Source organism: Bacillus rossius, chromosome 1 (genome assembly GCF_032445375.1).
Source record: "Bacillus rossius redtenbacheri isolate Brsri chromosome 1, Brsri_v3, whole genome shotgun sequence".
NCBI classification, from domain to species: domain Eukaryota; kingdom Metazoa; phylum Arthropoda; class Insecta; order Phasmatodea; family Bacillidae; genus Bacillus; species Bacillus rossius.
In genome coordinates this window covers 218,340,988-218,366,077 of record NC_086330.1, presented here as the reverse complement: position 1 = coordinate 218,366,077, position 25,090 = coordinate 218,340,988, and the positions used below count along the sequence as shown (strand labels likewise).

The window sequence follows — 25,090 nt, the reverse complement described above, 5'->3', positions numbered from 1 at the left end:
ATGAAAGTAAGATAAATTATTTATTTCATTTCTGCTCTGTAAAGAGTGTAAGCATTTGTACAAAATGTTATTTGTTTAGGAATTGTACGAAATGAGACCTCATAAGTTAGTAAGTAAATAATTTGCATCATATAAAATAAATGTAATGTAATAAAATAATTCCAGCAACACAGCTGAACTCTCAATTTTTTCTCTGATGCAGTGTCATAGCGTTTGAGCCTATGCCAATATACGCTATGTAATTGGTATTTTGGAAGAAACAATTATTTCACATTATTATAATTACTACAATTTTGTTTCAAGCCTTGATTGAATTAGTGTTAGGAATAATTATTATTTTCCAAAAGTATAGGCCTATTTCAGTAGCAATATTTCTTTATTCATATCTTTACTTTAGGCTACATTTATAAAATAAATAACTCCTGCCGATAATTTCTGTTGTAGAAAATGAAAACGACACCATTGTTCACCCGGATATTCCAGGCACATCTGGCACAAACCGGAGTAAAAGAAAACGCAGTAAAGAACCAGGAATGGTCACTGATGCTGAGTTGGGGTGGTCACCTATTGATACTCCCCCACCACTGCCATCATTTCAGGAACACAGTGGTGTCTCAGCACCCCTTGACGAAACATCCACACCCCTTGACTGCTTTTTGATTTTCTTTCCAGCACCCATAGTAAAACTAATCGAACACGAGACAAACAAGTATGCAGCTTCAATTGTTGAAAGACAAAGACGTGCAGATAAATTGTAGAAAAATAGCATGTGGAGTTCTTGGGTACCAGCGAAACTGCAAGAAATATATTTATTTTTTGCCATCGTAATTCATATGTGTCTCGTCAAAAAGCCAAGACTACGAGACTACTGGTCAAAATCTGCATTCATATCCACATAGTTTGCACCATCCATCATGAGCCGCAACCGTTTTAGTTCTATTTTGGCAAATCTTCACATAAATGACAATAGAACTTGTGTACCCCGGAACGAAGTTGGCCATGATCCCTTACACAAAATTCGGCCTTATTGTGATCACCTTTGTACAGCCTTCTCGTCCAGTTTCATTCCGTATGCCAACCTTACAGTGGATGAAGACATGTGTGGATTTAGAGGACGCATCATATTCCGCGTGGACATGAAAAACAAACCCGAAAAATATGGTATCAAATTATTTGTGGTATGTGATTCATCAACAGGCTATGTGCTAAAAATGGAAGTCTACACTGGGAAAGGTGCTGCAGATAATAGCATTCTTGAACTTTTGAAAAGAATATTAGCTGATTATTTTGACAAGGGATACACTGTCTATATGGATAGATTTTACAGTTCGCCTGTTGTTTTTGACTATCTCTGGCAACGTAAAACTAAAGCTGTAGGCACATGCATGCCAAATCGCAAAGAACTGCCAAAAGATGCTATTGTAAGGAAAAAAATAAAGAAACAAGAAATGGTTTATATGAGAAGAAATCATCTCCTTTGTATAAAATGGAAAGACACGAGAGATGTTTTAGTTTTGTCAACAGCTCATCAAGCAACATGCACTGAGAAAGTTGTTCAAACAAAGGAAGGCCAACAGACTAAATCAAAGCCCGATGCCATACTGGACTACAATCTTCACAAAACTGGAGTAGACAGAAATGATCAGCTAATAGCATATTACCCATTCAAGCGAAAACAGCTAAAGTGGTGGAAAAAATTGTTCTTCCACCTCTTTGTAATGTCTATTGTGAATGCTTTCATCTTGTTCAAGGAGACACGAAGAGCAGACGACAAAAAGCGCTGCCATCTTGCAACATTCATGCAAGAGTTGGGAGAAGAATTGGTCAAAAAAGGTGGAGCGGAAAATGAAAATGAAGATGTGAGCAGTGCTTCGAACGCAAACAGGCTTACAGGAAGGCACTTCCCTGACAAAATTCCTCCTACAGAAAAAAATCTCAGCCGACACGGATTTGTAGTCTGTTCAGAAAAAGGTAAAGCAGAAACAGGAAAAGCAACACGAAGAGAAACATGCTGGTGGTGCTCTCAGTGTCAGGTGGCATTGTGTATCCCAGGTTGCTTTAGGCTATACCACACTAAGGGAAATTATGTGAAATAAAAAAAAACATGTCTTTTTGGACACGTGAAATTCAGAAGGCATGCAAACAGATGTTGGATCATTGCATGTGTTTTATTATCATCATTCTCGAAGTGTGTTTTGCTGTAAACAGTATTTATAACCCTCCAAGCAGTAATTGATTTTTTTATTGATAGTATCAGTGTTTGAGAGTTTTATTCCACTATATAAATAGGTGTTTTTTACAGTGTAGAAAATTAAATGTAAAATAATTTTATTTGGTGTGAGTTTGATACACTCAAATAGTATTCATTACCCTACAAGTAGTAACTGATAAGGTTTTATATCGAGAACAAAATGTTTCTAGATTATAATATAGTTATGTAAATACATTTTTACAGTGTACAAATTTATGATACATGTAAAATTATTTTTTTTTTGAAATTATTATACTTGATCTAAACAGTGTTTGCAATTCGCTAGGCAATTATTTATTTTTAGTTTAGAAAGTATCAATTCTAAAGCATTTGATATCTGATAATATCATTTTCTTACAGTGTAAAAAAATGGCCAATGTAAAATATTTATGTAAGATTTAATTTTTTACAATGTAATAACTGTCTAATTCATATTTATAAGAAAAAGATGTAAATACATTGATATAAATCATTTATTTTATTCTTATATAATAATGTCTGAGTTTTCTATAAATACATAATAAAGCACTTTTTCAAAATAAAATAAAAATATTCTACTATCAAAATACGAGATAAATTCATTTTTTTATTAAGTATATAGTCTCAAAGATTTGATAGCTGTAAAGATATTTCAATTCTTTCTCAAAATAAAATTTTAAAATTTTAATGAAAATAACAAAAAATGGCTGGGATGTCAGGCCAAAACAATAACATGATAGCTGGGCTTGAAAGTGTTAATTAAATTTAAAAATAAATTTTAAATAATTATTTACTAAATATAAAAAAATCCAATTTTTTCCATTGGTGCTTGCTCAAATAAATCTAAAAATGCCTATTTGTAATACTTGCTTTTTTTAAAAAAAATAAGAAATAAGCAGATGGTAGCCTAAAAGTTTTATTTGCTATTCAATATACAGTGAAACTCTGTTAAGGCGTTTTTCAAGGGACTGTCGAGAAGAAACTTCTTAGCTGGGAAAACTTCTTACAAGGGAATAGGAAACTATCCTCTTTTTCATAGCTTACTATCAGTATAATTGAAAAAAATTACAAATGGTAACAATTTCTTATGAAAACTAGAGCCTAAGACTATATAATGAAACAACAATTTAATTTCCTATTTTTGAAACTAATTACTACTTGCATTTACGTATATTGAATAATAAATGTTTACACATAAAGTACAATATTACATGTTCTAAATTAAATTTTTTTTAAAAAAAATGATCCAGTGTTGTTTGCTTGGAGTTCTTCTCAGTTTGCTTCATTATGAAATTTTCAATGAGCCAGACACTTTGCCAAATGTTGTCTGGCACGTTTTCAGTTCCTTGAACGAAGTCCCGCAGCCCTTCCAGATGCACTAAGGCATCAGAACAGGTTGGTTTTGATGGTGCTCTTGGTTCACTTTCCTCATCCTCTTCATCTTCATCATCTTCTACTGCAATCACATCACTGTTGCTGCTGCTTGCTATTGCTTCAGCACTCTGAGGCTCACAAGGCAGAACGTCACTGTCAGCTTCAACATAATCATCAAAACTACAAGTGATTTGTAGTTTGCTTTGCAAACTTTACCATGCATTATTGCACGCACCCTCATCGCCACCATCACCCTCATCGCCACCATCACCCTCATCGCCACCATCACCCTCATCGCCACCATCACCCTCATCAGTTGGGGCTACAGTGTCACCTCCAAAGCCTGCCTTCTTGAAGCAGTTGGCAATAATGGTTGGGTCCAACGAATCCCAAGAAGCCGCTAGGAAATGCAGTGCATCTAATATAGACACTTTGTAGGGTGGTCGTTGGGTGTTGTGTGGATCATTTTTGTTATTAGTCTGCACACCAGTCTCTTGCGATAATACTGCTTTAGGACCTTGATCACACCCTGATCCATGGGTTGCAGAACTGACATGGAATTAGCAGGAAGAAACTGTATTCTCAAATTCCTCAAGTTCGCTACATTCTTCGGATGGGCAGGGCAATGGTCCATTAACACAATTATATTTCTGTTCTTTACTCCCATTTTGGCATCCAGGGAGTGCAAATATTGTTCAAAGATGCTGCAAGTCATCCATGCAGTTTTATTATTTGTGTACCTACATGGTAAAGTTTTCACATTTTTAAATATCGTGGATGTTTTGCCTTCCCAATTACAAAAAGTGGAAGCTTCTCAGACCCATCCATGTTGGCCCCCACAAGAACAGTCAACCTCTCCTTGCTCTGTTTACCCCCATGACAAGCCTCTCCTTTAAAAACAAATGTTTTGTCAGGCAGCATTTGAAAAAAGAGGCCAAACTCATCAACATTGAAGATGTCCTTAACATCATTCTCGGATAGAATTTGAGGCAATAATATTTTCCAGGCATCTTTTATTTTTCACACACACTCTCAGACTCTCCACTTATTGCCCGGTACACAATGCCAGTCCTATTCTTAAATTGGTAAAGCCAACCATTCGATGCTTTAAACTCAACATTAAGTGTCAAAGCAATCTGTTCTGCTTTTTCTTTTAAAATCACACCACTCAATGGGATGTTTTGTGCATGTTGTTGTTTAAACCATTCAAGCAATGGTTTTTTTATCTCTTCATATTTTCCACTCTTCCTCTTCTTACAGGTCAATGAAATATTGCCAACCTCAGAACGTATTTCTTCTTGTTTAGCAACAATGGTATTAAGTGTTGATGGTGGTATTTCCAATTCCTTAGCGATCGCCACTTGTCGAACCTTGGGAATGGTATTAACTTTGTTTATAATGTCCAGCTTTTCTTTTAATGACAACGCTTTGCGTTTGATTGCACTCTTATTTAATGCCATTATTATGAAACTAAAACCATATTTAGTATCACCTTCACATAAAAAGAAAATAAAATTTTTTTAAAAAAAAGTAACTCCCGTACAAGACGACGCTAACGTAATTAGCGGGAATCTGTGGCGGTAATACTACTCAGCAGTCGGCAATAGACAGAATTGCGTGTTGCAGCAATCGGGAAGTTACCCATATCGATAGTCAGCTACAGGCGCGCACTCTATTCAGCCATCAACCTAACCAAAAATGATGCCAACCGGCGAGCATTCGATGTGAATAATCGACTTTGTGCGCGCACTCTGTACAGGCATCAACCAAACTACCACAATGGCAACCAGCGCTTGCTACATGTTAATTTTTATACGCGACTGGCGTGAAATGTGAAACGACTAAACGAGTGCTAAAGAGAATATACATGTCAACCAATTACGTATTTTGAAACTAAAAAATTATAACGGTAATTTCCCAATAAATAATGCATTTAAACTTAAAAAAAGTTTGTTTCATATGGAAAACTAATTTTACAAGGATCGTCTTACACGGAAAATAATAACCCACATCATTTGGAGAAAATGGCGGGACCGAAGCATTTGATCGTATGAAACGGGAAATCATATTGTGCGGGATCGTTTTAAACGAGTTTCACTGTAGATATAATGACAAAACAAAATCTAGAAAACTTCTACGAATAATAAGACTTTTTCATAAAAACTACAACAGATAAATTTTCCCAACAAAAAAAATTACTTTTTTCCCCCAAATATTTTCCTTGCATAACCAATGCTTATACCACAAAAAAATATAAAATCTAACTAACTAGAAAGCACATACATACTTATATATTTTGATAATGGCATTTTTACATAAAATATATTGGTCAAACAATGTTTGAAAACATTAAATTTGTACGAAAAGTCACTCTGTAGTAGAGTATTTGCACATGTTTGCTCTGCAATCATCACACATTGCTTTTCCACACACACTGCAAACATTTTTTGTTTTCTTATCCTGGCTGCGAGGATACAGATGACACCTTCTCCTTTTCCCAGCAGTTTTTTCAGGGGATTCTTGTTCAATTTCTTTCTTCAAAATTCTTCCAATGGATAATCGCAGTTCTCTGGGCAGCCTGTCATTTTTCATTCTCCTGTCCATGTGTTTGTGAACAAGTTCTTTGGCAAGTTCCTTTAGAAAGGTAGATCTTGGTATTTCACAATTTTTTGCATAACGGCCATGTAATACAAAACTATTAACCGCAGCAATATTCAAAATTGCATAAAAGAGAGCTAGTGGCCATCTATTTGTTCGGCGGTTTGTTGATTAATTGGCACAATTCCTGTCAAGAGAATCAACACATGATTTAGTGTTATTGTAAAATGCAATAATCTCAGGTTTGCCTGTTTCTACATCAGTTGATTTGGTATGGTGCATTTTTGAAATCAGAAGCATAGCTTTTCCTTTCTTTGTAACATACTATTTGGTAGGAATGTGGCTGGTATTTCTTTCTTGTTTTTCTTCAGTGTTCCAACATAAGTAAGGCCCCGGTTGCGTAATTCCTTGGCAACTTCAACAGAGGAAAACCAGTTATATGCAGTAATATTACGGTTGGTATTTACAATCGATTGAACTAACTGTAAAACGGCTTGTGTTGGTTTCAGAAATTCTCTGTCTACTTGCGGGAGTAACTTGCCATCACAATCCTTCCCAGTGTAAATATATGCATTGTAAAAATAACTTGTTCTGGCATAACTTAGTATCATTACTTTGATTCCATATTTTGATGGTTTATTCGGCATATACATGCGGAATCTGCAACGTCCTCTAAAACCAACCAGCATTTCATCAATGCATGCTAATTCACCGAGTGAGTAAGATAACTGAGAGTTTTTCACAAGTTCATTGAAAATCCACGATATAGCTGTGGAAGAATAATTTTCTTTTCGTTGTTCCCTGTTCTCAGAATTATCAAAACGCAAACATGACAGAAGGATTAGAAGCCTCTTTACAGACATAACACATCTAAAAATTTCCCGACCAGAGCCGTCTGTTGCAAATAGAGATTCCAGATCTTTGTGGATTGATTTGAACACTGACCAAAAGTACAAAACACCTAAAAGTGCATTAAACTCCATGCAATCCAGGTCAGACGACTCAGGTATATTTTCCCTTGAATATTTATCTTTCAATGTTCTGAGTTTTTTGTTGGTGTGTAAAATAACTTCATCTGCAATTTCTTGAGTAAAAATACATTTCCACACTTCTAATGGTGTTGTAGTTGTGGGTAAATTCTTTGCTGACCCTTTTAGATCCGGTAAATGAGAGACAATATTGTGCTTAGGTGTTCTAACAGTTTTTGTTGCAGGTGTAGAACACCATTTGTACATATTTTTACCATAATAGTATTTAACTTTTGAATGTTCACTGACCAAATCACTGCTTCGATGATATTGTCGCTCAACGTTTTCACAGTCCATTTCTTGGCGATGTTGAGTTGCACATTCTTCACCATTATCTTGATTTTCGTTGTCATCACAGCTGATTTCAGAATCTGAATTTTGATCACTACATGGAGGATAATCGTCTGATTCTGCACTTTCATCACTTAAATCACTGCCAATATCTTTCAACCACTTAGAAATAGTTTCTTCATAATATGGATCACCCACACGCACACATGTTCGCTTAAAAGCCATTTTATCACTTCTGAGATAGAAACATATCTGGTGACGTGGTGCCACTACGACCCCAAGTTATTTTTGCGACCTGATATCCAGCGCCAGACAGCGTAAACAAATCTGACACTGCAGGAGGAGACTATGTGATATCCAAGCGAAAGGTACATGGCACCACAAGCAAGTGCCTTGAACTGCACATAGATGGCAGCGAGTCAAAGTTTTGCTGAGGTTACGGAGACCCCACGTCCTCGGATAAGGGTTAAATATATATTATACATAGTATATAAAAATGTATATTTAACATAATATTTACATTCATAAATAAAGGAATATATATTATGAAAAATCTAATCTACTTTAAGAAAAAGTTGCAGAAAAACATAAATAGTAAGAATGTAAACAAGTTTTCACTGTTAATTGTTTGCAAATTAGTGTTATACATCATTGAATGGTTGTTGCATGTGTCAAATTTGTATATAGTTTAAAGAAAAATACTGTTCAGTATCATTAGATCAAATGCAATGAACTCGACTTTCGAGCCAGGGTCAAACTCAAGTTTTTGAGTCTCAGTCCATTTCTAATACATTACAATGATTCGATGTACCAAGCTGAAATTATAATACCCTATTGTATGTTATTATTTGTAATTTCTTAGCTGATAAACATTAATTTTAAATACATTATTTTTTAACATAACAAACAGATTAGTATCCAAGTGCATATTAACGTATGAATTTGATGAAACAGAATATAAAGCAAAGAATCAATTCCTATACATGAGAATCACAAATGGAATTTTACTATTTTTTTTTAATTATCCCAAGATGATTACAAATGGAAAATGCGTTAAGTGCTAAAAATTTTTTTTGTCAAATTTCTAATTCATGAGATCTGAAACATTTTTTCTTTCTCTTCTCTTTGGCCAAATCCGAATACTTAAACAAATCCTTTAAGGATTTGTCGAATTTTGAATCTGAGAAGAAAAAAATATTAAACAAAATGTTTTTCATTCAAATTGTTGTTTTCTAGTACAAATGAACCTAAAACACTGAGATTATTCCATTAAAAAAGGCATAAAACAAATACAAAGAACTTACTTGATGAAATATGGGCATGTGATGCTAGTTAATATGACCTAAAAAATTTAAAAAAAACCTACTTTAACACTACTCATGAGTTAATTTAAGTAATATGAACGTCAGGTACTTAAGATAGTTACATTCAATGAGCACAGAAGCCTAATTTAAAAACCATGATAATGGAACATGCCTGATGTACACTTAGGCTGTGTTCCAATTAATCCGCACTCGCACTTGCACTCGTGCTCATACTCACACCCACAATTCCTTGCGTGCAAAGTACATGCTCCATGCGTGCTCGCCATTTGGAACACAACCATACTCCAAAGTAAACACACCCATGTGGTAGGCGGCGCCGTGTGTTTATGTGTAGGTTTTGATTTGTGACAATGGAACACGCAGTAGGAGCAATTGTGGCCCTAATGGTAGTAAACCAACAACAGAGACGTTTACGACGGCAACGGTTATGTCGCATTGTCCAGGCAATAAACAGGAGACGGGTAACATAACCTTAATTATAACACGATCCTTGCAGCAATGATTGGTACTGGAGGTACACATGAAGACATTGCGTGTTGTTTAATTACGAACAGGTACCTACTTACAATGAAACGTGCATTGTTCATTTGCCATTGTTTTAGATCAATAGTCCAGACGTAAACGTAAACAAACAATGGTTACGAGAGTACGCAACGAGCAAGCATTCAAACACACTCGTTCTCGTGCTCGCACTCAACTATATGGAACAACACTCTCGTGATGTCACTTCCTAGAGCGAGTACGTGAGCACGCATGTTTACCTATTTGGAACACAGCCTTAGTAGGCCTACTACAGGTAAAATATGTAACGATCAATTCCGCTATTTACGTTTTTTCCCCTCGTAACATAACTCAAAATCGCGACAATTAACAGTCACCACTACAGATCATATTGCAAACACGGGAAAAATTTTGGTCCTGCCATTTTTCTCATTAAGATATACACTATTTTTGTCCAGAATGTCAATAAAGTTATTTCACCATATCAAACGTTTTATGTATTTTACAAGTTGAAATTTATTATTAGTTTGAATACTACCACTTACTGATTTAATGTGAAAATTTTTTTAAAGATATTTTCAAACGTGTTGAATTATGTCGTTGCATCTTGTAAAACCTTTACTATGGGAATAAACTGTATATTTTTTTAGCATAATTTAGAATACAAAATCACCTCCCAGCAAGTTAAGACAAAAAACGATCTGTACATGCATAAAGAAACACACATTAGAAAAATATTTAGGATAGTAATTGTTTTATATTTAATGTGAGGTAAGGAAAATTCTACGCAAATTACAAATTAGCTGAATTATAAAAAAACTAGCAAATGTCTAAATCAGCATAGCTTTACCTTTTACAATGTGACAGCTGCCACAGTGAGACATACATACCTTAGGTAATTCTGAAGTGCTTTTTTTCAGCCGCCTCTGTCGATTCTTGTCTTTGCCACCATCGCCTTCTGCTCCAGACTCCTTGTCGCTAGTTGGTCTCTTCTCACTCACTTTCCTTTTCTTACCAATCCTACGCGTGCGAAAAATAAAGGGCAGAGCATTGTCACATGGAGAACGGAGAACACCTTTTGAGATCATGCATAAGCGTTTGAATTCATGTGCCAATTTTTCCAATTCTGCTAAAAATAAAGGATCAGGCCTAAACGTCTCAGAGCGATTAAGTTTCATTTTTTTCCTTCTTTTGTGTTTGTGTCTTGGTTCTCCTTGTGATTGTGGGAAGGATCTGTGGTTGGTAATGCTCTTTAAAAGTACTTTGTCCCCATCTCCACTCACAGTCGCACTTTTCTGACCATTCACAGGTGGCACTAGCATTTCCCCCCCCTCATTCCTACAATCACTTTCCTTTTTTCTTCTACCTTTCTTCCGTTTGTCTTGGCCCAGGGTGGGCCGCCCACAACCACCCCTCCGCCCCTTCCACCCCAATTCTGCCACGTACACAGAGTGTTCCAGCCGCCTCGTCATCTTCTCGCAAATGTCCCCGAGGAAGGTAGCGGTGCTCTTGATACGCTTGGTTCCAGTAGTCTCGTCGTCACTCTTCTTCCCGACCAGCGCGCACGCCGGTACAGGCGGAGCCTTCTTGGGCCGGCCCGGACCACGCTTCAAGGGAGCCACAGGAAGCAGGTCGTCGCAACTGTCTGTCCCGGACACCCGCTGCCGAGCTTGCTGCTTCTTGCCGGAACCTCGTGGGCGGCCGGGGCCCCGGCGCTTCTCGGGAGCAGGGGGCGGGGGCGTGGGTGCAGGGGAGCAGGACCGGTGGGCAGGAGAGCCAGCTACACTCTGAATGCCAGAGTCGGGAGAGACGTTGGAGACAGAGCAGTCGAGACGCATGTAGGCCTCGAGGGGGGACGGCTCGGGTTGCTTCCTCGGCAGCTTGGGCGGACGGCCACGCTTCCTGCGGCCGGGCTCCTCCGGCTCGACACGGCCCTGGCCGGACAGGGCCTCCGTTCTCTCTGCGAACTGCTGCAGCAGGGAGGACGAGTAGCCGGCACGGGGTGCCTCGTCTGCATCCAGGTGGATGCGCTGTATGGCCTCCGTCACCACCTGGTCGGGGAGCTCCACCCCTGCGGCCCCCCTGCCGCTCTCTGAGCTCACGTCCTCGAAACCGTCGAAGGGCACGCCGTCGTCGTTGTGGCCCGGGGTGATGACGTCGGGAAGGATGGCTGCCAGATCCTCTTGGTTGATCACCTGTAACAGTCATCACACTGTTCGCAGGGTCTTGGGCAACAAACTATACAGCTCTCTACTTAATACAACTAACACAAGTCACTTAAAAGTATATTAATACAGCAAACTGAAATCTACCTGTGCCTGTATGCCTAGCCAAGGAATTTTTTTTCCCTCAAAACGTTTCTCGTGTAAATCAGGACACTCATTAGGACTCAGATATCGCCAGGGTCAACTTGTAGTGTTAAGTTTTTGTAATCCCAGTTCCATAGAGAGGAAGCACTAACCTAGCCATGTTTTACTTGTCAAACAGTACAAAGGTAAATAAAATTTTAATATTGTTTGTAATAGTAATGTTTTCAAACAGATTCATAGTATTCAAGTTATTGTGTAATTTGTTATTAACGTCCTAAGAAAATAACTATACAATGAAAAGCCAAGGATATTGACTTGAGAATGAAAGGTGTGAGCTAGTGGCAGACCTGCAGGTGCTCCGAGATGGCCATGTTGTCTTGGTCCATGTGGTCGAGCTGCTGAGCCAGCTGCGACATCTCCTCGCTGCACGTGCTGCCTGCATCGCTCTGCTGCGCTGAGGCAACCTAACACACAGCAACCATCACTCTGTGCAGTAGTCACTTGCACCACATCAGCACTAACAATAGTCACATCAACTCCATGTCTTTTAACCAGTCTGTCTAAAAGTCGTGGCATAGCTAATACATACTCTAAACTAGCATTATACCTAACTAACATGCATTGTTTCCACAGCTTCAAAGCCCTATTGACTGAAAATAATTTCATTGAATTTTGAAAATAAAGGGTTTAATTAACATTTTCTTTGTATCAATTTATACAAATTAATGTACAAGTGTCCCAAAAGTAGTGTACCCATTTGAAATTCAAATAAACCGGGAACCATAGTTGTTTGTTGCAGATTGTTGCTATGATATTGGAGATTTATCATGAATAGGTGGAGCACGAAAGAAAGTGCGTCCATAGTTGAACTTTACTTCACGCATGGGCATAGTGTTAAACAAGGCCAACGGGCGTACAAATGAAAATTTAATATTCGCGCCGCACAATCAAAACATGCTATAAGAAGATGCATGCAAAATTTCCGAAATAATGGAAATGTTTCTGATAGACCCAGAAGTGGACGTCCTAGATCTGCGCGAAACGCAGCCAATATTGACAATGCCCGCACATCAGTAACAAACAGTCCCAAGAAATCGCTTCGTCGTTGTTCTCAAGAACTTGGCATATCGAAATCGTCGTTACACAGAATCTTAACTGCTGACACACACATATCCATACAAAATTCAAATTGTCCAACGATTATTGCCTACCAACCTGCCCAGAAGACTGCAGTTTGCGAATTAATTCCTTCAACTGGCAAAAGAACCCAAATTCCACAAGAAACTTCTCATGATTGACGAAGACCATTTTCACCTGAGTGGCTTTGTCAATAAACAGAACTTCCGCATTTGGGCAACTGAACAGACGGAAATGATTCATGAAAGACCCCTCCATGAGCAACGTGTTACAGTGTGGTGCGGGATAATGGCACATTGTGTTTTCGCCCCTTTCTTTTTAGAAAACGTTGACGGGGTGGCCATCACTGTGAATGGTGAACACTACCGTGACATGTTGAGCACATTTCTCAGACCATTATTGGCTATGGAAAATGACGAGGTCTGGTTTCAGCAAGACGGTGCAACCTGCCATACCGCTCGGCTGACCATGACACTTCTTCAGGAGATGTTTCCAGGTCGGGTCATGTCCCGTAATGGAGACATTAACTGGCCTCCAAGGTATTCGGATTTCACCACCCCCATTTCTTAATGTGGGGTTTTCTCAAGGACAGTGTCTACAGAAATAAACCACGGACACTTGCTACCCTCAAAGACAACATTCGCATGGCAATCCTCGACATTTCCCAAGAAATCTTGGCGAAGGTCATGCAACATGTAGTGCTAAGAATTTGTCACTGCCAAGATGTGAATGGTGGTCATATGCCCAATGTTGTTTTTCATGAATAAACTCCTGACTATAAGCTGCAAAGTGATATAAACATTTCCGTTGTAACTGCATTATTTACTATAGTATCTGTATTTTAAATGGGTACACTACTTTTGGGACATCCTGTATAAGGAAATGGAAAAATATGTATTAGTACCAACAGTGCCATTTACTTGCTTTGGCTATCACCCCACAGACATAAACAATTGCTTGTTGAGTTTAAGTTGGTGTTTAATACAATTTGAAAAAAATTCCATTTTTAATATCATTTGAATTTAAAAAGGCAACTGCCCAATTTTTTTCATTTTTGAAGTATATTCATATCAAATTGTGATGTTTTGTATGGATGGTCACTATATATATATATATATATATATATATATATATATATATATATATATATATAATAATATTATATATATATAATATATTATATATATATTATATAAAGACACACACACACATAAATCCTCTGTTTTCATGCAGGATTTAAAAAAAACATTAAAATATGTTTTTTTTATTTTCAGTATAAATAACAAAGACATTTAATAAATATAAAAGTTAAGCAATTGACACCTTTTTTCCAGAGCTGGGGCACACATAAACAGGAATAATGTCTTGTGCTAGCAAATGGAACACTTAATTGATTTACAAGAGCTAACATGTGCTTCAAATAGTTTTTCCCCCCAGACTCAAAATTATTCTGCTGAACATAACACAGGAGAGGAGCCCGCATGGTTGTGAACACGACACACAAGTTCCTCTACCAAGCAGTGCCAACATAATACATTTCTGTGTTCTCTGCTTGTGTACTGCTAACTGGTAATGTAGTTTGTTATGTGTCACTTCTTAACTCCACACTTAAAGGTAGAGGTGAAGCATCCAACGAACCAGGTGCAAGAGAGTCGGAGATAGGGAAAAAAAGAAAGTGAAAGAGAGGCATAGAGTGGGGAATACATGCTTTATCCCAGCTGTACGCACTAAATTTTTTACACGATTTTTGTAACTTCGGCTTGCAGAAATTGGCATCTATTTTTCCCGTTATTTTTTGCAATATTTCCTTCAAAATAAAAAAAATTAACCACACTTGAGAATGTCAAGACGACTTTTTTTTTGCAAGTTTGTGACCCTCCCACTTCCTTAAGATACACTCAAATCGTCAGATTATTGAAATGCATACTTTTCAGCAAGTAATTAACCCACCTTACCTTAATCTGACGTGCTTGAGTATTTCTGACGGTCAATTTTTTTTACTATTCTGATGGGTCCCTAGATGCACGTTCTTAAATAAAGGGCTTATATATGGTGGAGGTACTCAACAAAATGCCAGGTATCCTCCCTTATGTTCATCTGACGCGCTTGAGTAAATCCCAAAATCACATATTGGGCTCCCCTTCTTTATTACCTCGGGAAAATAAAAAAGCATTCACTCAGAATTTTCATTCACGTACAAGATATACATCTTGTATGTGGCTGCAAGAAATTGACAAAAGTTTTTGGCCGTGCTTAATTTTTTCAAAGAAAAATTAGCGTGAACTACTTCCCGTTTTTCGTTTTTGTGATTTAAAAGATCTTCTGAAAGCAGAGGGAAACAAATTATAAAAAAATTTAATTTAAGCCAATGGGGATTGAGGATATTAAATGTTCATGATGGTTTTGCTTAGTAATGTACAAAAGGTTAAAATTATAACAAATGAATAGTAAGAAAAATAAAAATGATCTAAGTATTATTCAAATTGTAATAAATAACTTTATGTTACATGATGAGTGGGATGTCAACAATTTAATGACAAACAGTATATATTATATGTCCATCAGTAATAACAGGGCTGGTGCAGGGCTCTGGAGCTGCCTCTGATTACATATAATTTCTTAATGAATTGGCTGAATATGATAATTAACTCAAAATCCACCGGTAGAACTAAGTTTTCACTGGTTTATGAAGTGACATGCAAAATGACATTCTGTTTTCTCTGTCTGATTGACTGGTTTCTGAATTTAAAAAAAAAATTTTGAATCACTTTTTGTGACACTGATTTTGCATGAGACAACCGACATAGTTGTCAAATCATAGTTATCGTCAGTACTAAGCTAAATTACAAGAATGGCAATTTTGAGGAAAGGTTTTTAAAGTACATGGATACAACAGATAACGGTCTTAACCAACATGCTATCCATATTTTGGAAGACTTTAAATGATGGCTGGAGAGCATGGTAGACTGCAGACAATTATTAGGTCTGTGACCAAGCTATATTTTTTCACTGTTCATCCACAAGCTAAATATTGTTCTTTTACAAGTTACATTAAACAATGCAATGTATTCTTTATCTCCTTCACAGTGTTAGCAGTTTTTATTTGCATATCAACAAAGAGGCTGCAAACCTGATAAAAAAGGTTTCCCGTACCTGCTCTGACTCGCTGTAATTACAGTAGCAAGAGTGTAGAAAATGTGTAGATCACAAGGGAAATATAGGACAGCTTCTAAAGTTAGTATAGAACATGCTAACAAGTGGAAGTCCAAAACGTTATGTTTTGCTTGTGGTCTTTGATCACTTTTAAAATATTTTCATTTTAAATTCTTTATGGTCTGTGCCAATTTTATTCATTTACATGGCACTAATATATTTTTTTAATGATTTAACATTTTGTGCGTGTTTTAATTCAAAATGAATTTATTTTTATTTGTTTATCAAATTGCCAATTTGTATTTTTCCCAGACCTACATATTTCTTATTCTCTCTCCCTCAGCCACCACGGGCATTAGCTCGTGCAACTTCTGTCACTCACACGCACAGTGAGCTTATGCCAGTGTCCCTTAGCCAGCCCGAGCATCTCATCTTTATCTTTTGCGTGCTGCATGGCTACTTATGTATAATATTTTCAGAGTCCCAAACCCCTAGTTAAGGCCAAGGTCTGTAGAAGGCGAGGTTAGCCATTGCCCCTGGCAAACAGCGGGCATTTTCACTCGGGGTGGGAGTTGTACGTCACAGTAGGACCCTTAGCTCGCTCGCGGTCGCTTGAAAGTGCGGGAAACGATGTTCGCCACGTGTTTTGTTTGTAGTACGGACGTTTATTATATTGTGTTATATACTATGAATTTATCTCTGTGCAGTGTTACATTTGTAATTCAAGTTAGTGCACTTTGCGACCAATGATATCTGCGCATTTGTTTTCTTCAGGACCAGAAAGGTAAGTATTTAATCATTATACTATCCTAAAATTTTATTTGTCATCAGAAATATAAAGATTGTGTGTGTAGTAAAAACCTTTCGCATGTAATTTTCTTTATAATTTTTGTGCAGATGCCTGGAAAACGTGCACAGTCACAACATGCACAAACAGCTTGCAGAAAACAAAAAAATGAAGTAAAATGTACGTTATACCACGCTTTCCCTTCAGATCCAGAACGTCGTAAGCAGTGGATTCACAAATGTCGATGTGGTGGATCATGGAATGCCAGCTCGTGTCATGTTTGTTCCGATCACTTCAGTGAAGATGATTATGAACGTGATTTGCAGCACGAGTTGTTAGGCCTTCCTCAAAGAAAAAAAACTAAAAGTTACCGCAGTGCCACATTTAAATTTAGGCAATTTTTCCGAGGTAGTGGAAAGCGATAGACATACACGTAAAATAGCTCGCGAAAACAAACAAACTGTAGCAGAACTAATTAAATTAAGTACAAAAAGTAGTGTTCAGACAGACATAAGTGAATGCGATGTATGTGGTAAATGTGTCGTTTTAGGGCGGGAAAATAACTGTTTGAATTCTAAAGTATGCGAGTTACAGAAAATTGTTGCTGAACAGTCTGAAAAAATAATGGAACTTGAAAATGAAGTGAAAAAATTTAAGGCAAACATTGTTTTGAAAGAAGAAGAGCTGAAACACTTAAATAGTGAGTTTGTTCACCAGACAAAACATTTAACAGACGAAAAAATTAAGTTTGCAGAAGAAAAAATGAGTACAGTATTGACAAAAACACAGTGCGATATAGTTCTTCGTGGAAAACAGAAATTAGTGTGGAAAGCAGAAGACTTAAGCCGGGCATTCACTTTACGGTATTTGGGTCAACGAGGATACACATTTCTTCGTAGTAAGCTGAATTATACACTTCCAGCCATGTCCACATTGCATCACTGGGCTTCACGTATTAACATGAGGCAAGGTATACTTCAAGTTGTGTTGCAGTTCATGAAGATTGGCGCAATTAACTTCTCGGACGAGCAGAAGCTAACTGTCTTGCTGTTTGATGAAATGAAAGTAAGTTATAGTCATTGCTAATTATTTAATTACTTTTAGTGTATGCCAACTGATTATTGTGGCATCGTTATTATTTAATCTAATTCCAATATGAAAGATTTTGGTTCTTAATTCTGGGCGAAGCACATATTTTATCACACAGTAAAAAATGTTTGCATTATAGAAAATATAATCTTTAGAAAGGGTATTTCATCAGTATAGTCACCAAGCCCTATCAACTAGGAAAAACAAATCCTTAAATATAAAACACTTTAATTCCAGAACCATACAAATGTCAACCTGCAAGTGAACAAGTTTTAAATAAAATTACACATAAGCTACAAAATAAACAACAAAAAACTACGCAAACTGTCATTGTAGGTATAAACAGGTGTTTGAAAATATAATTTTAAAAAAGCAACAAAAGTACAATAATATTCTAATTAAATTATGGTGATGGAATTTATGTAAACATATACCCGCACGTTGTAGGGTTCAGTTCCGAAAGCAAATGTCTTTGAATAAAAATGTTGATACCGCCAGTGAGAATAACAAATTGATCATTTTATTAGGTATAAAAATTAATGTGACATTAATTTAAATTAAATAAAAAATATTTTTCATTAACCTTTCAGTACGATCGCTGGCAATAAAGAATAAAATCAAAATTACATTTACGTGAACTAATTGTTTCTGGAGGAATATCAAAAAGTAGCATAATGCAAACACACATTGTTGAGACTTAATAAAATACACTAAAAGCCTGACAATGTGAAAACCGTAGAAATATAATTTTATTCTCAAGTTAAATGCACAGTATCTATTACTTCAGGCGTGTTCTGTTAAGAACTGTATTAAATAAAGTTTATCCATATATCATTGAGATGCAGTTTTCCTATGTGATATGGTCCTTAAAATTAACATTGCCTAGAGTTACTTTAAATATTATTGCTGAACTATAGGCAGTTTTGTAATCATTACTTTGCACTTTAAAGAAGTAAGATGAGAAAATAAATTGTAACAATAGTTACAAAGTGTAATAAATGTTATGCAATATTTATCTTGTATAGTTTTAACATTTTTATGTTATAGATTTAATAACAAGGGACTTGAAAAATTTGTGTCTTCAATGACTGGTAAAGTTGAAAAATATGGTGTGTCTTAATTGAGTTTATCTCACGGAATGTGAGAAAGTTTTATAGAACCTGAAAAATAACTCATTTTGCCGGGGACTTAAGCTTAAAAATTGTACTGCGAATTTTTGAGGTCTTTTGTTCTGGTTTTGAAATATATATGTCAACATCTATTATTTCTTAGGTGAAGAACATGTACGAGTACGATCGAGCGGCAGATCGCATTGTTGGACCACATAATCAGATTCAAGTAATCATGGCACGCGGTCTTGCATCTTCATGTAAACAGCCAGTTTTCGTCGACTTCGACAAGAAACTAACAGCGGACATATTAAATGCTGTTATCACTGCACTGTACGGCGCTGGTTATCAAGTTGTGGCATGTGTGGGCGACTGTGGAGGTGGTAATGTGGGCTTATGGAAAGAACTAGGCATTTTGATTGACAAAAGCCACTTCAGTCACCCAGTGTTAAAAGATACATTTACTATTTCCCGGATGCCCCACATTTACTGAAATTATTACGGAACTGGTTGCTCGACAGTGAGTTCTTACTGCCCAATGGGCAAATCATAAATAAAAACCCTATCAAAGATGTAATCAACACTGCGTCGACAACAGAAGTACGTTCTTGTCACAAATTAACTACACTTCACGTGGAATGCGAAAAAACCCAGCGTCAGAAAGTTCGTCTTGCAGCTGAGCTGCTGTCACATACAACAGCAACTGCAATACGAAAATATTGTTCATTGGATTGCGCAAATGCTACAGCTGATTTTATTGAGTTGGTAAATTCCTGGTTCGATTTGATGAACACTTACATACCTAACAAGCAGTTATCGGAAATACGACCGAGTAAGTGTGCTTATGGTTTGGATTTGTTGGCACAAACAAAATATTAGATGCATTGCTTAACACCGTGACTGAAATGAGATGCTCAGGGAAAAAATTCTTACAAATTTTCCAAAAAGGAATTATAATATCTGTAAATTCTACCAAAGAATTGCATTCTTATCTAACGCAGAAATTTCCCCGTATTAAGTACATTTTAACTCACAAATTAAATCAGGATTGTTTGGAAAATTTGTTCAGCCAAATTAGAATCAGAGGTGGGCTGAATGATCACCCAACGCCTATAAATGCCCTTTACAGGATAAGAATAATTATTGTAGGTAAAAGTCCAGGCGTTGTTCAAGCAGGGAAAAATACTTTTGGCACCGACATAGTATCAAAAGAGTACATTGTTAGCGAAGTTTTGAAAACAGCTGGCATAACGACAAACGCTGAAAACTACAGTGAAACTGAAGATACCAACAGTCTTAAGGTCACACATATATCACCAATAAAAGAAACCAAAGTTTCAGAAGAGTGCAATGAAGATGGACTCCGCTATCTTGGAGGATGTATCGCAAAAAATTTTCTGCGCCAATTTCCGGATTTGGGACAACATAGTCAGAAAACTAAAATTCCAAACAAATCGTCATGGATCCAGCATTTGTCGTATGGTGGCTTGGTGGAGCCTTATGATGCTTTCCTGCACAATGTAAAGAAGATGGAATTTATTTTTCAACAATGTTTGGGTCAAAACTTCAAAATAAAACATAGCATTGTTGAGAAATAAAACATAGCATTGTTGAGAAAATTTCCAACAACATATTAAGCCAGATTAACGAAATTCCAGCAGCTGTCGTTAAAAAACATTTGTGACTCAGCGAATTTTCATACGTTTGAAGTTCTTGAACAGAATGCTTCACGAAATTTCAGGGAATAAAAGACAACACACAGGAAACAAAAATGGTTCAGATCCGCAAGCAAAGAAAATTAATAAGATCCTTACATAGCTATACAGAGTTTCTGTATACATATAGTAGGCTTATATATAAGTGTGTATGTGTATTGTAAAATAAAATAACAGATTTTCGTAACAAGTTTGACCTTAAATAATGTCTATGGAGATTATGGTACTTATGTCATGGTACTAATATTCTTCTTACAGATGAAATCTGATAGTTCAGTGTTACGAGAAAATTATGGATAAACTGCTGCTGTAGGCTACCAAAACTGAACTTTAATAATAGCAGCTTTTGTGGTGGTTTAAATAGCATTATTGTGTTGATCTATGTAAATAGTGGTAAAAGAAGTTCCTTCAGGTGTTTCAAGTGTTTTAATAATTATTATATTTTTCTTTATTATTTGATTGTTATGTGTTATCTGCCTCTTTTCAATAATTAAGTTTTCCACTTTGAACTGTGTGAGAATGCAGATAAAAATTTTAATGCATATGCAATTCATAAATTTATTATTAATTTAGTAAAAGTCCTTTCGGTGATATGTACGGCCTCAAATGCAGGAAAGTTCATAATGTGACACTTTTATAGATAAATTTACTACTTTAGTTAAATTTTCTGTTATTCATAAAATTTGATTGTTTACATTAGAAATAACATTCTTGCAATTTATATTGTTTTTTGACTATGGTAGAAAATTTTGAGCTAATGAAATGAAATTTTGCAATGCTTTAGAAATCCAAAAGGCGTGCAGAATATTACGTAAATTGTAACTGGACGAAAGTTTGATTAAATATTTAGTATATTTAACTTATGACTTCCTCTTATTTATTTTCGATGTTATTTATTTTTCTTCGTGTAGTTTCATGAGAATGAAATAAAATAGGGCATACACCTGATAAAACCATTTTTACATAATTATATGAAACATGATATAAATACCACCGTTCTTCCTATTGTGTAACATAAATGTTCACACAATCTAAATGGTATTATAACATTAACAGATAGATAAATGTCAAGTTGAGGTAATTTTTTAACTGTACCTATTCGTGTTTATCTATTTTAAAAAACTAAATTCGCGAAGTACATAAATTAAATTTACACCATAAGAATCTCTGTGATACATACTTTAAATAGTATAAGTTTCCTTCATTTTGAGATTTTGGTGTTGTAATTGTGAGGAGTTCTGTTTTCGAGCGACAGGCATGCCACATGCAAGCTGCTAGTCAGGCTGCGCTACGGTCCTACTGTGACGTCACAGTTCCCCGCCGTGACAGGCCACACCCCCATCGGCTAACCTCCTCTTCTATAGACCTTGAGTTAAGGCGACCATCACTGAAAACATTTATAAATGTGTCTAGGATATATATTTTTAAAAACTCCCTTCCTTCATGGGGCTGCACTTTCCCCTAATATACACCAAACTACTATCTCGATGGGTAGACAAAAAGTCAGAGCGCTAGGATTTTCCCGGGGGGGAATGTGCCCTTGATCGCCAAGGGAATGATTTTGACATGCCTTGTAATGCCGTCTCGCACGTCCTGTCTTGTGTTGCGAAAGTAGACCCTTCCTGGAGCCCAGTTGTATCCCTCCTCTGGTCAGTAATCCCCCCCCCCCCCCAATTCAACAAGCTTCTGCCCTTCCGGGCAAGTTACTGTGCCTTGTTCCTGCTTGGGGCAGGTGATTGTTCTCTGTCCAGCCACCTCTGCACATTGTCAGTGCCCAAATTGAAATTAAATTGAGTGAAGCAATTTTATATTCAGGATATAGTCACGGGTATTAAGGGAATATAATATCCATTTTCGCCAGCAGATCTAGCATGTAGTGAATAGTGTGTTTTAATTTCCTGAATTTTTTTTAATACTTTAGTTCTTCTCTGCTATTGCTATGACCTGACGTCAAACAACCCCCCTTATTTGTGGGTCCAATCGCATCACTATGGACGGTACCTGTCCCATCCATCCTGCAGGCTTCAAAGTTCTTAGCACTGCTGCTTTTTTTAGATTCTACTCTTCCAGTTTCCACACAAAGCTTTGAGAATGAAAGCGGCCCCCAAATTTTTCACTCCCAACCATTGTTTTCGATGGCTGGCGTGCCGTAGGAAGACCCAGATAAGAATGTGTTCTTTATTATTATTTTGTAATGTCAACATGAAGAAATCATGACTTCACCTTTAAAGGGCAACATTAAATTAAAGGTCCTAGTATTAATTCTAATTTTAATAAGTTTGCAAAGGATGCCTCTAATTGAAAAGAAAGTTTTATGTTAGCTAAAACATATTTAAAGTGCACTAAGTTATTTTTATAACACAAATACATCACACCTTATCAAACAATTTTGTCAAAATAATTTTTAATGCAGTAATATATTTGTATATTTAATACTAATTTCCTAAGTAAAAAACAATGTCCAGGATATTTTTCCTTTTATTTAAAATCAATTTCAATGCATTTTTTTTTCCTGATAAGTAGAACAATTCATTACTTATTATGTCAGTTACATGCAAATAAATAATAACGTTTCATGGAATTAAATGTGGCCTATGTCCCAGACATCTAAAGTATCATTTGTAAATCAGTTGAAATAAGTGAAATAAGTATTAGAAGGCACAATATGAATCCACATATCAAACAAGAACAGGTTTAGAAAATAACCAAGAGACAGAAAGAACATTTTCCCACATTTGATTTGCCAAATCCTTCAAGGAAAAATCAGCTGGATGAAGAAAATTAAAAAAATTACAAAGCTTTTTAAAGAATTTCAGAAATAATTTTGAATGAATGTAGGAAAATTTATGCTCAGGTTGTGAAAATGCTTCTCCAACAGCAAAATGAGTGTGTGTAGATTCTTCCTCAAATTAAGAGAAGAAGGTTATTTACAAAAGACTTTTTTTTTCTTTCTTCTCCCAAATTATGCATGAAAGAGATTGGCACAAGTACTAAAGCTAAAATTGCTACTCTTGTTGGATAGTAAACTATTCCAGAAGAAACTTTTGTATCTCTTAAGGAAAGATGCAAATTTTTTTTGATCTACTGAGCTTATCACATGATTTGTAAGTTTTATTCACTATGACATGCACAAAAGTACTATGTATATCAGATTCTCACTTGTATTTGACAGCACTGGAACTAGGTGACATATTTCAAGAAATACTGAAACTTTCAAAGCTCATAATGACATTACCAGCTACAAGTCCTTCATTCTCAGCATTAAAGCAGATTAAAGACTATTTGCTTAATATCTAACAGCCGGAAAGATTGTCTGCTTTTGCACTGCTCATCATTTAAAGAGAAAAAAAATAGTGCAGAAACTACATGGACCATCTTTCAATGATAATATGAATGAAGTCTTTGCCACTAAAAACCAAAACAATTGGCTGAAATATAAAACTACGGTATGAGGACACAATTTTTATTAAGTCCTTGTTTTTTTGTTATTTGCTTTGCCATGGGTTGTGCATTAATACATTATATACCAGGTACAGATGATATTCACTCCCACTCAATTTGTAGATAATGATATAGTCTTCTATTATGCAAATAATTAAGTCATTGGTGAAACCAGGGAGAAAGGGGTTGTATAAATTCCTATCCTTTACCTCAAAAATAATATACTATCAAAATAAAATTATATGTCCACCAGTCGTATATTCAATATTTAGATATGAAATCTACTTACATATGTAGCACCATTTTGCACCTTAAAATGAAAATTTTCCTGGGAGTCTTTAGTGGGAAGATCGGTGACGTTGCTTCCCCTCTTTCAAATCTCACCCTTTGCCTCTGCTTACAGTTAATGTAACAATGTGTGATCTAAGTGCACATATATTATAAAACTTACAAAAACATTGTACTAGAATAAAGCTTTATGCTGACAGAAATGCTCCGTACATTTTTGCTGAAGCACAGGGCACTACTCAATAAAGGTACCGTAACCTGGGGTGAATGGGGACATGAGGGTGAATAGGGACAAAAACTGGGAAAAACTATATTTATAATATATTTTGCTTAAACTAATGAGTATTAAATTTATATATAGTAGACTACGTTAAAAAATTGTTTGTTTATCTAAAATAGCAAGTGCAATTGTATTTTGTAGCTTTTATTTCATGTTGGCAGCCCTAGTTAACAGCTGTTGAATTGGGAGGCCATATTGTGCCATCACAAATGTTGTTTGCTACAAGCTTATTTCAGCTTCTATGTTTTATTGAAGTAAATGTCAGCTTTTAGTGTAGTCTGGTAAGTTTTTACAAAAAAAATATTAAAGATCCTCCTATTTTTAAAAAAATGATCAGTTGATTTTTATCAAGCTTGTAATTTCTTCATAAAAATGGGGTGAATGGGGACATAAAATCAACTTGTACAAATCACTTATAAAAAAATTTTGTTACAG

The 25,090-nt window shown here is 36.1% G+C and overlaps 1 protein-coding gene across 2 annotated transcripts in view; it reads right to left on the bottom strand.

Moving 5' to 3' along the window:
- LOC134527289 (uncharacterized) overlaps window positions 1–25,090 on the bottom strand; it is a 488,639-nt gene that overhangs the window by 331,259 nt on the left and 132,290 nt on the right. For both annotated transcript variants that reach the window (XM_063359834.1, XM_063359833.1), the window contains 2 exons: window positions 12,004–12,120; window positions 10,238–11,542 (listed from right to left, as the gene is read on the bottom strand). In XM_063359834.1, coding sequence (XP_063215904.1) covers window positions 10,238–11,542; window positions 12,004–12,120 — 1,422 coding nt within the window. The remainder of the gene's footprint in view (window positions 1–10,237; window positions 11,543–12,003; window positions 12,121–25,090) is intronic.